Genomic DNA, 16,932 nt, shown 5'->3' with positions numbered 1-16,932 from the left:
TTTATTTTTCAAAGTTTACTTCACCTAATTTGTGGTGCTTTCTTCTGTTCCAGATATTTCACCTCTAAGGATTTGTGGTCTACAGGAGTTAAAAGATATCATCTATCTCAGATCATTTCCTGTGACTTTCCGCTTGACGGTGGCTGGTGATGAAGGTTCCACCCCCGCTGGTATGTAGCTTGTCCGTCTGGTTAAGGTTGTATTAATCAGTTTTGACTAGAAAAGACTTACTCTTCCTACAAGAATGAACAACAAACTCCACACAAAGCCCAATCCCACTGCTTATTTTTACCCCACCCTTCTTTTCGTATGCCCTTTTGCCCCTATGACCTGAGTTACATGGGGTAGAGTTTGAAATCTCCCCCCACCGAAATGGAACAATCCTTCACGAACCTGATGCACAAGTCATATGGAGTCATATGAAATTCTATTTGGAGTATGCCTCTAAAACCCTCCGACTGGAGGACCATGTAACCCTAACACTTCACCCTACCCCCCTACCCTAACACTTCACCCTACCCCTACCCTAACACTTCACCCTACCCCTACCCTAACACTTCACCCTACCCCCCTACCCTAACACTTCACCCTACCCCCCTACCCTAACACTTCACCCTACCCCCCTACCCTAACACTTCACCCTACCCCTACCCTAACACTTCACCCTACCCCCCTACCCTAACACTTCACCCTACCCCTACCCTAACACTTCACCCTACCCCTACCCTAACACTTCACCCTACCCCCCTACCCTAACACTTCACCCTACCCCTACCCTAACACTTCACCCTACCCCTACCCTAACACTTCACCCTACCCCCTACCCTAACACTTCACCCTACCCCCCTACCCTAACACTTCACCCTACCCCCCTACCCTAACACTTCACCCTACCCCCCTACCCTAACACTTCACCCTACCCCTACCCTAACACTTCACCCTACCCCCCTACCCTAACACTTCACCCTACCCCTACCCTAACACTTCACCCTACCCCCCTACCCTAACACTTCACCCTACCCCCCTACCCTAACACTTCACCCTACCCCTACCCTAACACTTCACCCTACCCCTACCCTAACACTTCACCCTACCCCCCTACCCTAACACTTCACCCTACCCCCCTACCCTAACACTTCACCCTACCCCTACCCTAACACTTCACCCTACCCCTACCCTAACACTTCACCCTACCCCCCTACCCTAACACTTCACCCTACCCCCCTACCCTAACACTTCACCCTACCCCCCTACCCTAACACTTCACCCTACCCCTACCCTAACACTTCACCCTACCCCCCTACCCTAACACTTCACCCTACCCCTACCCTAACACTTCACCCTACCCCTACCCTAACACTTCACCCTACCCCCCTACCCTAACACTTCACCCTACCCCTACCCTAACACTTCACCCTACCCCTACCCTAACACTTCACCCTACCCCTACCCTAACACTTCACCCTACCCCCCTACCCTAACACTTCACCCTACCCCTACCCTAACACTTCACCCTACCCCCCTACCCTAACACTTCACCCTACCCCTACCCTAACACTTCACCCTACCCCTACCCTAACACTTCACCCTACCCCCCTACCCTAACACTTCACCCTACCCCTACCCTAACACTTCACCCTACCCCCCTACCCTAACACTTCACCCTACCCCTACCCTAACACTTCACCCTACCCCTACCCTAACACTTCACCCTACCCCTACCCTAACACTTCACCCTACCCCCCTACCCTAACACTTCACCCTACCCCCCTACCCTAACACTTCACCCTACCCCTACCCTAACACTTCACCCTACCCCCCTACCCTAACACTTCACCCTACCCCTACCCTAACACTTCACCCTACCCCTACCCTAACACTTCACCCTACCCCTACCCTAACACTTCACCCTACCCCCTACCCTAACACTTCACCCTACCCCCCTACCCTAACACTTCACCCTACCCCCCTACCCTAACACTTCACCCTACCCCTACCCTAACACTTCACCCTACCCCTACCCTAACACTTCACCCTACCCCCCTACCTTAAACACTTAACACTAGATAAGACCTACTCTTTCCATAGGAGTGAGAGAGCAGAAAGTTACAGGAGTGAAAATCTGTGTGTGTGTGTGTGTGTGTGTGTGTGTGTGTGTGTGTGTGTGTGTGTGTGTGTGTGTGTGTGTGTGTGTGTGCAGATAAGCGAAATTTTTCGACATGGCAGGGCAAGATGGAGAGTTGCCACATGGACAGGAAATAAAACCATGGCAACTACAGAGGATGTCATAAGTGACGTCTATACCTCGCCCCCTCCCTCCAGTTACACTCCAGAATAACTGCTTAAAGTCTGCCCATTTCCATGTTAGTCTTGTGCTCCTTCACATAAATGTCCTTGTTTTCTCTTTTGAACACCATGGCAACACCCTTGGGCGACTCGGGTAGAATTTGTCCCTAGCACCCACGCACACCCACATCCATTTTAAATGCGTTCTGTCTGTTTTGCCAGTTAACACTCGATGGCCATAAATGTTTCAATGATGTTAACAATGTTGTAGTACAATTACAGATTCTTGCTACGTATTATTCATTGCTTTGACTACAAAACTTTTTTTTCCTAATTTATCTGTATGAAATCTACCTTTAATAAAATTCTTGAATTCCTGCCAGACCACTGACACTCTATTTAAACCTCTTTCTCAAACATGTTGAATACTTCTGTTCAGTCAGCCCACAGGTCCAGTGTGGAACCTTAATTTTCCAGAAGCCTCAATCACATTCTCTCATCTAATCAAGAATTCTTTATGTGATCATTTCAGCCAGTTCTGAATTCAGTACCAGTTCCAGCTCTGTGAACTAACTTTGTGAGTCTGTCATGGTGATACAGGGGCCATCTGCACCGGGGGCCCTCGAGGGTTGCTGGGGGGATCCACAGTCGCCCTTATACCCCCCATAATGTTTCTGTCTGATATATTACATTAAGTACTGTCCGTTTCAATCAATAATGTGTTTTTTTACAGTAGTTAATATGAATGAAAATCATCACAGTATCACACGCTGACCAGGGGCTTAGTTACCGCGTCACCCTCAAGACCAGGAGAGTTGTTAATCGTGGCCAGGGGAAATTCATTTCTACCTTTTGGCCTGTTCTGCCACACCAAGAGTCTCCCAGGCCTCATCTGCCCCCACTGTCTGAAGGCAGCCACCCTACCCAGGCCTCTGAGCTCTGACCAGCAGACCAAAGAGCAGCTCCCTGACACCACAGCCAGAGCTCCCAGTTAACCTTCCTCAGCGATGGTCTCCATCACACTGCCTTCAGCCTTCGTTACAGTCTGTTTTACTTCACCTCATTTGTGGTGCTTAATTCCATCCAGATGACCCGTTGCCATGGTATTCTCTGAAGTCTGTGTCTCACACAGAATGCGAATTGCTGGACGATTTGTTTATCAAGTCCTTGTAGTTATGTTTAATGTACTGCACATGGTTTAAAATGTGACTGCATTAGAGAAACTGATTAAAAAATGCATGCATTATATATTTAAATCATGAGGCTTTCAGCTATTAAACCAAATTCTCTGTCCCCTACACATCGTCAACCATGATTGTTAGGTTGTTATTGCTGTAGCCAATCCCTAGCTCATGACTTGGTGCGGTGAGGTGAGCTGGTGGCTCTAAACCCTGTTATGGAGAAGAGGTTTGGGATCCCACTGTGTTTTTCCAATTTGAATCATTCACAGACTGAATCAAAGACGTCACAAGCTGACACTGGCCATCGCCAAGTGGAAAAAGCAATTAGCTTCTTAGAGTGGCTGTGTGTTCGTCTACGCATGTTTGTTCTGTCTCTAGCTCACCCTTTCCAACCTGACTCTTTGAAGAGAACTTCTATGAAATTTCAGCTGCAGAAATAAGGCATTTTCTCTGAAACCAGAAGGATGCTAATCACATCACACTGTTTCAGACCCAGATGGGGGGGTTCTTGGTTCTCCTCACCACAGATGGCGTTTGCTGAGTAGTTGTGGTTAGTCCCAGAAACTGAAAGTGGGATCACAGGGTGCTGGGGGTATTTCCCCTCCTGTTTGTCACCTGTGGCTCCAGCTGAAAACAGAAACCTGAGAGTGATGTGTTGAACTACACAGGAGCAGCACACCACTCAGGCTGGAGGTGGCAACAGACCCAGATTATTGGTCTGGACTTTACTGGTAGGGACCCTCCAGCAAGCTGAAAGTCCCTCGACTCAGAGCGGATATTTTTAACGGTGTTGCTACGTGCTTCACTTTAACTGCTTTCTGTTGAAACAGGCAGAGAAAACAGCAGGAGAAAGAAGAAGTGGGCAGCAGCAGCAGCTCAGTGGTTGCAGTACTTGACTTGTAATCAGAAGGTTGCCAGTTCAGTTATTCAGATGTAATTGCAAGTTGCTTTGGATTAAAGCATCAGCTAAATGCTTTAAACATAAATGCAAAAACCACAAATGTTAATTTTTGCACTGATTCTGGAGCCCAGGTGTCTGTGCTACTGCACATACATTAAGAACATAAGTGAATGATTTTCAGCTGTTTAAATGCAGACAGAATTTACAGCTGTTGGTTTCCTGAATAAAACCCACATGAAACTCACTACACAAACTCCCACACCCAGAAACTCTCACAGGAAGTTGGCATGACTCAAAGCAGTAGCTACTAACTGTAGCCTCAGGATGCCATTTCAGACAGCTACTTTGAAAGCAGTCCATCAAAACAATGTGGCAGGTCTAGTCAGAGGATTTGATACCAACTTATTACCTACAATCAAAAATTGGGTGAATGTTGGCAACACTGCCTTAGTTTCAGCGCATTGATAAATCTGACATTAAAAACAGTTGATGGGTTGATTCAAGACTCCTTTGCTGATGACCAGGTTCAACTACTTCTCTACTTTTGGCTCCATTCCACATGCTTGAATTACCCTCAACTTTAGCATACCTTTCAATTTTTTTTTTTTAATTTTTTTATTTTTTTTTTTTTAAATCCTGTTCAGGTAGACCAGTGTGCCAACATGGAGCCTTAACATCCCAAGAACCTGCACCCGTGCCATCAGACACCAAGATTGCTATGGCAAATGATCGGTATGAGCAGCAATTAGCCACAGAAGAGCCAGAAGTCATTGTGCAATGCTAGACTTTAATGCAATAAGTGATTCTACAAGGAGAGTGCTAATAAAATTAGACATTTTACAACAAGAAAAATCCTTAGAAGACAGATTACAATACAGGACTCTGGAGCAAGACGCACAAATAAATAGTTCTGCTTTTAAAACCATTTCTCTCTCCCCTTCCCCCACAGGAAATACTGAACATGAATCACCAAGATTCATTCAATCCCTACTTTTGATGGCAAAATTGTCCATTTCCCCCCCCACAAGTCTTTGCAGGCCAACCCTCCACATCTCTGCTTGATCTACACGATTACTTTGGTCTGAACAAGGGAACGACAAATGTGTACAAGTTGCAGAGAGTGTGTAGTAAGTATAGGTTAGCCACTTTACACTAGAATGAAAAGTTGCCAATTTTCCATTAGTGACTTGTAATGGCTAGGTTTCACACACTAATGAGTTGTGGGAAGAGTTCACTGGCAAACATGTCCTCCCAGGAGCTGTCTGAGCAGAGAGGAGACGACATGTCACTGAAGGGTGAAGAGGATCTCTCGTATCCAGAATCACTGCATGCATCAGTTATCAAATAGGCCACCTTCTCGTAGTCGCTGAAGGAAGGAGGCACTTCAGACAGGAAGTCATCAACCCCAGGTGAACTGGGCTTGGTCCCGGGGATGACCACTTCCTCTGGTTCATCCTTGACATTCACCATCTCCACTTCCACCTCGATCTCCTCTTCATGAGATGAGAAGGCAACGGGGTCTTGGACCTCCTCTGTCTTCAATCCAGGAACACTCTCCTCGTGGACCACTTCCACCTGTTTGGTGTATACATGGTCGAACTGGATCAGTTCATTAAGGGCCTCCAGCTTAACTGGTGTGGCCCCCACAGCTTCAGGTAAGGAGGCAGGTACTGGCTCTCCGGCTGCCCCAACCAGCAGGTGGTGCTGCTCTGCCTCCTGTGCTTCTGGGGCACCACCCTTGAGGAACAGCTCTGTGTCAAGGATGTCCAGTATACCAAGCAGGAGATCAGACTGCAGGACAGACAACATTGTTAAAATATGAAGACAAGATTCCACACTAAATGGCTTGAATACCAAGTTCTTGAACAGTAGCATGGTTAATACGTTTCAATGCACAAGACCAACTACTGTTCAGAGCTACTTAGCAAACCAGCTAAACAAGATGGGATGTCAACATTGAGATTAACAGATTTCCTGCCCCCACAGTCCAAGTGCAGTGGTGGAACTCCAGGACTGCATCAAGACTCTTTACTTCAGAAGTTCTCCACACCAAAAAGGCTCGATTTTCTAATCCTCAAGAGTTCCAGGCCTCCCCTTGTGACATCGCTGGCCCTCACCTCAGTGTCTGCAGTGCCAGGAACACGAGACTCCACGGCAAGGTCTTCAGCTTTGATGACGACTGGGCCTGCACCTGCTGCAGAGGCACACGTAGCCTGAGTACTGCAGACTCAGAAGACCCGGTCACCAGAACCAAATCGCCCGCCCCGGACTCGATGGCCTGCACCTGCAAGAGAGATCCATCATGGGCCTTCAGAATCACCATTAACCCAACTCACTGTGCTACCAGTCGCAATCTCCACCCCTCGTTACCTTCTCCATCGCATCTAGGGTATCCAACCCCAATCTCTGCCTCAGCTCTTCATTCTCACTCAGCAGGTCGCTCGCCTTCTCACGCAACATCCTATTCTCCAAGTGGAGTTTCTGATTCTAGAGGGTCAGAGGTCACACGTCAGACGAAGACTCCACAGGTTGTATTGAGTGACACAGGAAAGTGAAACAGCCCTGCAGTGCTACATGTGCAGCTGCTTTGACTCACTACTACTAGACAGGTCAAACCAAATGACACTGGAGTTTCCAGTCTGTCACTGCTATTGTACTGTAAAATCAAGTTTGTCCAAGTCAGTGGCATTTTACCTCCTGTTCCAGTTCCAGGACCTGCTGTTCCAACTCTCCCATTTTTGCTTTTTTTCTGTCTCTTGCTGTCTGTGCAGCAACTCTGTTTTTAAGTTTCCTGTTACAAAACCATAAAGGGGAAAAAAAAAAAGTCAGTGCCATTTAAAACCAATTTTTTTTAGCCCTTTGAAAAGACGCATGACGGTGTTAAATAACACCACGAAGCATTGAAACCAAACTCTAAACCCGATTTATTTACTTTAAACCGTTACAAGAAATGTTATAATTGGATAATACGGAACACAGTTTGGTAAGCCTGCTCTGAAATTGCGTAACCTGCAGCCATGTTCGTGCCACGCAGGCAGACCTGACGCCCGTGTGCAGAGGGCGGGACTGACCGGCAATCCGATTACGCAAACAAACGGAAGTTGGCTGGAGTTCAGAGTACGAAGTTTATGAACTTAACAAGTCTTCAGAATTCCTCAAACACAGCCCGAGATGAGCTAAACAGCGACCCGAAAAAAAAGAGAAAGAAAAAAACTCAACCCATTAACTGTCTGAACAAGCGTTCACCTTCGCAGTGCCTTCTCCTCCGGACTCAGATGAGTAAGCCTCTGTCTTTTGCGCAAAGGCGGCGTAGACGCGTTGCAGTCGGAGTCTGATGAAGTCTGATTACCGGCGCGCGGCAGCACGACGGAGAGCGCGCGGCTGTAGCCCGTCTGCTCCGCGCTCTGCTTGCCCGAGATCAGGAGGACTTTGTGGGCACCTCCGGCCCCTGCCGCCACTACAACCATGGTGTGTTTATGTCAGGGTCTGCGCGGCGACCCTCTCAGTTATATATATAGTTTCGGGATAAAAGATTTCAAAATGAAGTAGCTGCTACTTCCCAGCGTCGCGAGCCGCTTCGTTGTCAGAAATATTAATAATACGCAGAACCAGCGTCTATTTCTACTGTCGTGGTGCAGTCTGATTGGCTGCTGGAGCCGCCTACGTCATGGCTCAGCCACGCCTTCGTTAGGAAGCTGACGTAATCAGCAGTCAACATTCACCCGTCGCTGTGCTTTTCAGGCTCGCGCTAAAAAAACCCGTGCGTTTGGCTGCAGGTGATATACCAGACGCAAACCAGCACGTGTCTATGTTCAGGTGCAGGCAGAAAGGATGCACGGGAGCTGCAATGAACGCGGTGCGCTTCTCCAGAGAATTCCTGTTCGGAGGTGAAAAGCTCGCCGTGCCACTTGGGAGGAAAACTGGCCCAGCTCCTTTCAGACGGCTCCTGGAAACGTTGGTTATGACGTTTCCACCTGTAATAAAGAGCCGCCAGTGTCCGGTGCCTCGTGGCACTAGGATGCACAGCAGTGATCACGAGTAATAGTGAGGTTACCACTTAAGCCCGGGGGTGCAGAGTGACAGTCCCGCCATAGTACTGGCGTTTACGACTGGCTGTCAAGGACTGTGTGGAGCCACTTTACAGCGGCAAAAAACACGTTTTAGTTCTACAATGCTTGTTAAGTTTGTCCTGGGCTTTCTTTTTCCCTTTTATTGCAAAGTATTACAGCGACATAATAGTGTGTTGTACTCAACCTCGCAATATAAAACACGCTGCAGTATATAACACTGGAAACAAAAAACATTTTAAAAATACAAACCAAAGATGAACTGAAATATTCATAGACCTGTGTGGCACATCAGTGTGTAACTGGGCCGAGAATGAGGCCACAGTGTGTGTAACCGCCCGTCTGCATTCGGGCCCACCGGAGACCACCTCACCGGCCCGGCGGGGTTGCAAACGACACCTCTTAGCCGACCTCCCTCCTAATCAACATCGTGACAAATAAACAAACGTTTCAGTGTCAGAATGTGACCTTCAGCTCCAGTGTCATACTGCCCTTAATTTGCTTGTATTTACAGTGCAGTGACAATGCAGAAGCCTTCCTCTTCCTCGGGCTCTGCCGTGCGAGTGCAGTTTTCGTTTCAAGTGTTGCTGATTCTTTCTGAGATGTACTTCGCTTGTAATGACACTTCTGTGGAGCTCATGGGAAATGAAACACGCAACAGTATCTGTCTGTTTGGACAGTTTCAACAAAACTGAATCAGTTCAAAATTTCCTTCAGTGAGATCTGAAAAGTCCCACAGAGGCCTCAACACTCGGCTTCACGTCGTTCACCTGCTCCTGGTAACGTAGCCGGGGAAAGCTGTAGTACAGACTTTGGGAAGCTGAGGAAAAACAGGTCAAAGGTGTAGGGGCGTTTTGGGAAATATCTGTGGGCTGAGCTAAAGCAAGGTGATGAAACTCATTAGTAATATTTCTGAAAAAGGGGGTGTTTCAGAAAAGTTGCGACACCTTGTTGATGCATTATTTGCCAACCAAACCTTTATATACGTTTGCTTGATAAAGTATAAATGTTTGATAAAATATCATTTTAGAGACAGCAGCGTATAAAGAAACTGCACTTTATCTATTCTAACCGAAAGTGGTGCTAAGTATCATCTCGTGGCGGAATCGTCTGCCAAAGTGGGTTGTACTCTAGCGCTTCTGGTGCCGCTTGGCCGTATAATGTATCCCTCCTCACTCTCGAGCCAGGCGAGTAATGTGATAGCAGTGTGACATCAGCTGACCAAATGTGAGCGAGCTATATAAAAGTCTTTAAGAGCCGACAGCGTGCGTTACTGCAAAGACCGAATGTACACCGTGTCTTTGCAACTGTTAGTCTTTTTCAGATCTCATGGTCCTTTGGAGTTTCTAATGTGCAATGTTAATTTTTTCGTAATGTTGTTAATGTGGTCACAGAGCACATTGATATGAGCAGTGATCCTAAAGAGCCGGACTGCAGAAGGGGTGTGCTGACTTTAGTGGGGGTCAGAGGTGTAGTCATCTACCACACGGGCCCACTGTTCGTGATTAGCAGTTAGATGGCTAGTGCCACAGTCAACACTGACATCCTGTGTGTGTGTAAGGAATGGGTGGGTATGGTGGTGGCATTTTATCCACCATGGAGACAGCATTGTCTTGAAATGGTATTGCAGGGTCACACCCAGACACACACACACACACACAAACACACACAGCTGGGGCAGTCTCAGGCCCAAGGCATTATTTACTTAAACCCTGATCACACTCCACCCAGTCTGTGTGTGTGTGAGAGAAGAAGAGCGAGAGAGAGAGAAAACATTCAGCATTTGTACTTTCCAGTTAGCACACACCATGGCTGAGGTAATAATCGTGAACCATTTCAAAATTTTTGAGGATCTTAAAACCTTTCACGTCTTTATCAGGGTGAACATGTGCATAACAAAAGCACTCACAGGTTCTCATCAGTTGATTCTTAGTAGCGACTCCTGAGTAAAAATCCCGTGTCCTAAAGTTTGCCCTGTAGCTACGAACAAGTGTCATGTAGAACTTCTCTTTCTGGTGATTTTGTTTGTTTATTTGTTTGTTTTTAGGTTGCAGTGTTGTATCAGTTTATTTTCATCCTCTTACAGATTCTCTAAAGTTTTTTGGGAAGCCTTCATGCAGGGGAGGATTTGGCATTTCTGGCACCACAAGCAAAGTTAGGTCTGGTGGCCCTAATCAAAGACATTTTTTATTTTTTATGGCAAAATACATCATTTACCCACCCTGTAGAATCTGTAACTGTCTTCTGACTGCAGGCAGAACTGAACATCCTGGTTTCTTTCCCTTTTCTCTTTGCTGTCGAACATGGAAAGAAAGAGTGAGTTTAGGTTTTGGTTTTTGGTGTTTTTCATTTCCAACCCCTTGTGGCCATCAGAGGGCCCCTGATCTCTGGGGCCCTATATTTGCAAAAACGTCCATTCCTAACATGTTTACTTGGGACTGTAGCCTATATTCTGTAACACCATCATAAATGCAGAGAGTGTGTACAACTGGAATCCAGAATGTTCAGTGTGTTGACACAGAAGTGCACACAGTCACTGAATGAAAAAACAAAGATGTGTTTTGGGCCCAATCTCAGGAAACCTTGGAGGCAGGATCTAAACTCGACTTTGATGCAAGACCTGAGGCTGCCAGTATTTTTATCTTTTTTTCCGCTTAGGCGTGCAAAGCCCCCCCCCCCAGAAAAAAAAAGATCCAAAATGGCACCAAGTTCCCTCCTGAAGCACCGGACATGTTGTGTGGTCTCGCTGTGTGTTGATTCAGCAGGCTGGATTATCCAGACTATCAATGTGTGCAATAAGTATGTTTAAAATATACACGGACTGAAGACCCGTCTATTTGTGGAATATTTAAATGACCACTGATCCTGCTCCTATGTTGACTAACTGAAACTTATTGTAGGGTTTTGTTTATTACACTGATGTTGACTAACTCTAGTACTTGTTTATTGTACTTATTACTGTCTGATATAGACCTTGTGTATTTTGCACTTCTAGTCATCAGCAGTGATCCCTGTATTTCTACAGTATTCCAGTTCATTGGTATATTGGACTCTGACCTACTGTACTGGCTAGGATATATCTATGAGGAAATGACACTTTAGCACAAAGCACATCTGCCAAATACCGTAAATGTAAATATACGCACTGTAGTGCAATATTCAAATGGTAGTCCAGTTTCAGGAGGGTGAACATTTGACTATCTTTATGTTAAAACAACGCCATCTCATAAGCGTGTGTGTGTAATGGCGTGCACATGCACCACAGCTCAGACTAGCGTTTGCGAGATGGACACGAGCTCATATACATCTGTGCGATACATTGGCAAAACATTCTTCTTGTGCAAATAGCCGATGTTGAAATAACCCCAGATCAACCTCCTTAGCTGCGGCGCATTACGGCACTGTACTGCACAGCGACAGTTGGTGAGCACCAGACACGGCTGTGTTGTCTATGTACATTTGCATTTGAACAGCCCAACGTCTTTGCAGCGCTCAGGTGTGGGACATGTCATCCCCTTCTGGTGCAACACGACTTTTAACACAATTCATGCGAACCACCGTCGTCTGTCCCAACATTTGCAGTTTGCTGAACGCTGCCGTTACTGCACACCGCCCCCTCGTGGCGGTTAGCAGGCACTGCTTTAGGTGCCGGAGCGCTCTGCCCTGACGCCTCCTCGTTGGTTTCTGGATGAGATTCCCGGCATTTTTCCAGCCTTCCAGAGAGTAATAAACAGCTGTGGGGGGAAGGAACTCAGGACTGGTTGTTGGCCTTTTATTACTTTACCATAATGGATACGTCCGAGTCACTTGATCAAAGCTTGTGAACAAATGTTTTTTTCCTTAAGTCCCGTCTACACCGCGCAAACAAACAGCAAACGAAGACCGTCTTAAATGTTGGCTTGGGGTGCTGGTCCCAAAGCCTCTAATGTTCTCCTTCACAGTCCGTGGTTCATTTGACTTGTCATTTGTTTTTCTGGAAAATTCTATAGGGAACTTAAGAATGTCGGGGTTTTTTAGTCAACAATAATCTGGAAAGACTGTTGGAATTCAGTTTCTGTCGTTACCTCTTATAGACACGGTTTGAAAGAAAGAAACCTTCATATTGGCTCGTCGAGTGGATGAGGAAGGTTAGGTCATCGTGCTCGATAGTGTTGGACTTCTCCTGGGGTTGTCAGGTTACTTTTCATTATCACACCTGGTTTTACCCCATTAAGGGCTGGTTAACTACAGATTGATTAGCTGAAGGTTTGACTCGGGGTGCGCCGGGAGTTAAAACACTCAGACTGCAGTGTAAGAGGTAACGTTTCCAGCATGGTGTGTGCCTCTTCTGTCTCGCCTGCAAGTGCCTTTAAAACTCCAGTCTGCTATTCATACCTAAGTGGTGTTGAGCTCTGGCCAAGTCTATTTCCAGCTTGGCGATAATGACAGAAAGGATGCGAGCTCTGATTATATGGCACGACCAGAAATGATACATTTTTGCATATATATCATTGCACCAGTCCCAGTAATTGCTGTTGTCTTATTTATCCTTGTTATTTTTACTTCCTATGGATGTAAGGGGGCAAGTGAGTGAGAATGTCACATCACTGCCCCCTGGTGGGGTAAAATGGAATAAGGTTTCAAATTAGATGTCGGATTTCAATTACTGTTTTCCCAATCATTTCGTTTTATGTATCTGTTAATTTATTCCAAATATTAAGTTTGTTCAAAAGTTAGATTAGCTTTTTTGTGTGTGTGGATATTTGTGTAACATGAATGTATTCCCTAGGATGAGTGAATGTTGATTTCTTTTCTTTAATCGCTACGCACAACCACACATTTACTGAATCTGACTGTTGTGGATTACAGGTTCCCACAGTCTAAAGTATAAAGAGTCACCCATTCTTCTGTTCACAACCCCAAGGTTACCAAAATCCTTTTCTGTGTTCTCCTGCTTTAATCCAGACACACACTCACACACACACACACACACACACACACACACACACCTAGTGATATATGAAATGCCACACGAGAACAGTGGTGTAGCTTCAATTATTCATAGTATACACCACTTTTGAAGAAATTAATAGTTACAATGACCTGACCTTCAAACATGGAAAATGTTGTGCAGTTTCTGAAGTTTTGTGTGTGTTCAAGCACTGGGACGAGTCCTGGCCAAACATCACAGGACTGAACAGGAGTGTTTTATTGTTGTCTGGAGTTGTTTTCTGGAGATGGTGGTCAGAGCAGTTAAAACAATGAGGTCTCAACTGAAATATGTACAATGAAGGGAAGAATTAAAGAAACTCACCAAGACACCATGTGGTGAAGAACTCAGCCTCATTCTGGTCTGCTTTGAAGTGGGCACAGAGCAGAGAGAGACTTAATGAAGTTAAGAAAATAAATTCAGTGAAGTCGGAACATAATCACTTTGGTCACGTTGTCTTAAGTCATTTCCTGACATTTCTTGAATGTGGTTTCATCTATGTTGTCTCTGACAACAGAAAGAGAGATGTGTGCTTCTTTTAAAAACAGATCCAAGCCCCCTCCCTCTCTCTCTCTCTCTCTCTCTCTCTCTCTCTCTCTCTCTCTCTCTCCCTCCTCATCCTCTCTCTCTCTCTCCCTCTCCCTCCCTCTCTCTCTCTCTCTCTCTCCCTCCCTCCCTCTCCCTCCTCATCCTCTCTCTCTCTCTCTCTCTCTCTCCCTCCTCATCCTCTTTCCCTCTCTCCCTCTCTCTCTCTCTCTCTCTCTCTCCCTCCTCATCCTCTCTCTCTCTCCCTCTCTCTCTCTCTCCCTCCTCATCCTCTCTCTCTCTCTCTCTCTCCCTCCCTCTCTCTCTTTCACTCATTCTTTCTCTCGCTCTCCTTCTCTTTTATGTCTTTTCCCTTTAAGTATAATATCCTATTTGAAGGTAACACCACAGTCATTTGAGCTGACAAAACTGTGCTTGGAAGCACAGCTGGCCAGTATCCCTGCTTCACACTCTCATCCATCATAAAGCGGAATATGATCACACAGGGAAAATATAGACACATATCCATTATTCTTTGTTCTTGGTCTGTATGTGGTGGTAATTTTAGGAAATTTCATGCTGTCGATGTGTATTTAGGCGGCCGAATAATAGCACCGAGTCTCTCTCTCTCTTTCCTTGAACATTGTTTCTGTTTTTTGTTAGTATGGGACATGAGAACAGGAGGGGCAGTTTTACAGGTGATCCTCTGTTGTAAAATCATACAAGCTCTCCCTCTCCCTCCTCATCCTCTCCCTCCTCATCCTCTCCCTCCTCATCCTCTCTCTCTCTCTCTCTCTCTCTCTCTCCCTCCCTCTCTCTCTCTCCCTCCCTCTCCCTCCTCATCCTCTCTCTCTCTCTCTCTCCCTCCCTCTCTCTCTCTCTCTCCCTCCCTCTCCCTCCTCATCCTCTCCCTCCTCATCCTCTCTCTCTCCCTCCCTCTCTCTCCCTCTCTCTCTCTCTCTCTCCCTCCCTCTCTCTCTCTCTCCCTCCCTCCCTCTCCCTCCTCATCCTCTCTCTCTCTCTCTCTCTCCCTCCTCATCCTCTTTCCCTCTCTCTTTCTCTCTCTCTCTCTCTCCCTCTCTCTCTCTCTCTCTCTCTCCCTCCTCATCCTCTTTCCCTCTCTCTCTCTCTCTCTCTCTCTCTCTCCCTCTCTCTTTCTCTCTCTCTCTCTCTCTCTCCCTCTCTCTCTCTCTCTCTCTCTCTCTCTCTCTCTCTCCTCTTCTGCTGGTGCAGCTGTCTTAGCCTCTCCAGTGATGTCTCGATTCAGTAGTTTCATTTGGGAAGGTGAATGTGGCATGAAAACAGAGGAGTAAACCCCGACTCAGCAAATCTCTGTGGTTCTTCTGTAGGCTGTAATAAAGCGACTGAGTGTGTGTGACACACATCTCCTGTGTCCTCACCAGAGTTTGTTTCTGCAGGCAGTGGTGTCACCTGGCTGCTGTACATTGACACCATGACAGATTTTAAAAATTAGCAGATCATGTTGTCAATGTACGGCAGCCACTGCCCGCAGAAACAAATTCTGGCCAGGACACAGGAGATGTGTGTCACACACACTCAGTCGCTTTATTACAGCCTACAGAAGAACCACAGAGATGTGAATCATTTCTATAAAGATTTTCCATTAGAGAATATCAAAATCTACGGTGTGCCACTGTCAGTACGTAGTTTATGTGATATGCTAAAACTGTCAGAGCAGACAAGTATTGAAACTAGATTGCATTTAACTTTTATTACTAACAAACAAAAGATACAAACAGATTGCAGTTATGCTTGTGTTTCCCAAACCCCCTAAAAAAATGACTTCCTATTAAGAAGTTGTCTGGGCATGCTCTGCTCCAGGGGTTGGAAGGACAGGTCTGGGATCTACCTGATGAGAGGAATGTAGAGTTAGGGATCCTGGGTCAACCTGCAAAAGATGTGTGAGGTTCCTCTTAGGCTCTCTCGCTCTCTCTCTCTCTCTCTCAAACCTCACTCCTGCAATCTTCTACCCTTCCACCCAGTGGTTTATGTACACTGGTATGATAATTAGCCTCTGAAGCTGTGATCAACATCAAAGGTTGAGAAAAGACACTTTGAAGAGTAAGAGGAAGACCACCCTCTTCACTTTCCTCTGGCGTTTTCTTTCACTCATTCTCTCCACCCTTCTCTTCACGCTGCCTACGGCTCCAGTAGAAAGTCTGTCGGCAGGAACCTTCAAGAATTCACTTTATCCTAAAGGTCAAAGGTGCATTATTTAACATCCGAAGGACTTGATATCACATTGCACTTGAAGATCAACTCAAAAAACTCAAGAGATCGACTCAAAAACCTCAAAAACATTAAATGCATTATCGCTCCAAGCCCTGCTAACATCTTTAAGTGGCTTCACAGACATGTTGCATCATAACTTATGTTTTATCTGTATTATGTAAAGTACTATACACATATACAAGTAAAGATTGGGAATATTATAATTATTTTAGTATGTCTGCATTTGTACTTTTTCATGCTGTGAGCCAGATGGCAGTATTCCAGTATTCTGTAGTCATTGTAGGACTCATAGCACTGTAATCCATATAGCTGATGCATTGTGTAACTGAACGAGAGTTAAAAAGAAGTTGGGTAGAATGGGTTAGGGTATGTTTCAATCATGGCAGAAGGTCAGTCAGGATGGTAAAAGCTAAGATTACTCTTAGCTGAGTAAGTCACACAGGTGTGCTTCTATAACAGAAAGAAAATACGGTAAATCTATACATAATATTAGTGGTCCAAAACACACTGCATTAGCTGGGGTTGATGTATTTTATTGTACACTGTGTTGTACTAATGTATCTGTAGATTTAATAAGGTACATTGCCAAACTCAATAACAGGGGTTTCAGAGTCCGGTCCCGGAGACTTGGAGTCCACCAGAATTTGGTGATTGGTGATTGATTAATGAGTTAATAAATTACCAGGTATAGGAGGAGTGCCTGGGCAGATCAGTCACCAAACTTTGCTGGACTCTGATGGCCCTGGACTC

At 45.8% G+C, this 16,932-nt stretch overlaps 1 protein-coding gene across 1 annotated transcript; it reads right to left on the bottom strand.

Annotated features, from left to right (window-relative positions):
- Positions 1-5,135: 5,135 nt before the first annotated feature.
- xbp1 (X-box binding protein 1) lies at positions 5,136-7,966 on the bottom strand. The gene is given in 6 exon segments (XM_027019704.3): positions 5,136-6,159; positions 6,486-6,593; positions 6,596-6,652; positions 6,739-6,855; positions 7,063-7,159; positions 7,615-7,966. Coding segments are annotated over 6 exon segments (1,188 nt in total). The 5' UTR covers positions 7,836-7,966; the 3' UTR covers positions 5,136-5,571.
- Between the last annotated feature and the right edge of the window lie 8,966 nt (positions 7,967-16,932).

This window comes from Electrophorus electricus, chromosome 5 (assembly GCF_041902795.1).
Source record: "Electrophorus electricus isolate QZ-2024a chromosome 5, ASM4190279v1, whole genome shotgun sequence".
Lineage (NCBI taxonomy): Eukaryota > Metazoa > Chordata > Actinopteri > Gymnotiformes > Gymnotidae > Electrophorus > Electrophorus electricus.
The sequence above is the reverse complement of the archived record's forward strand: the minus strand, read 5'-3'. Positions and strand labels throughout refer to the sequence as shown.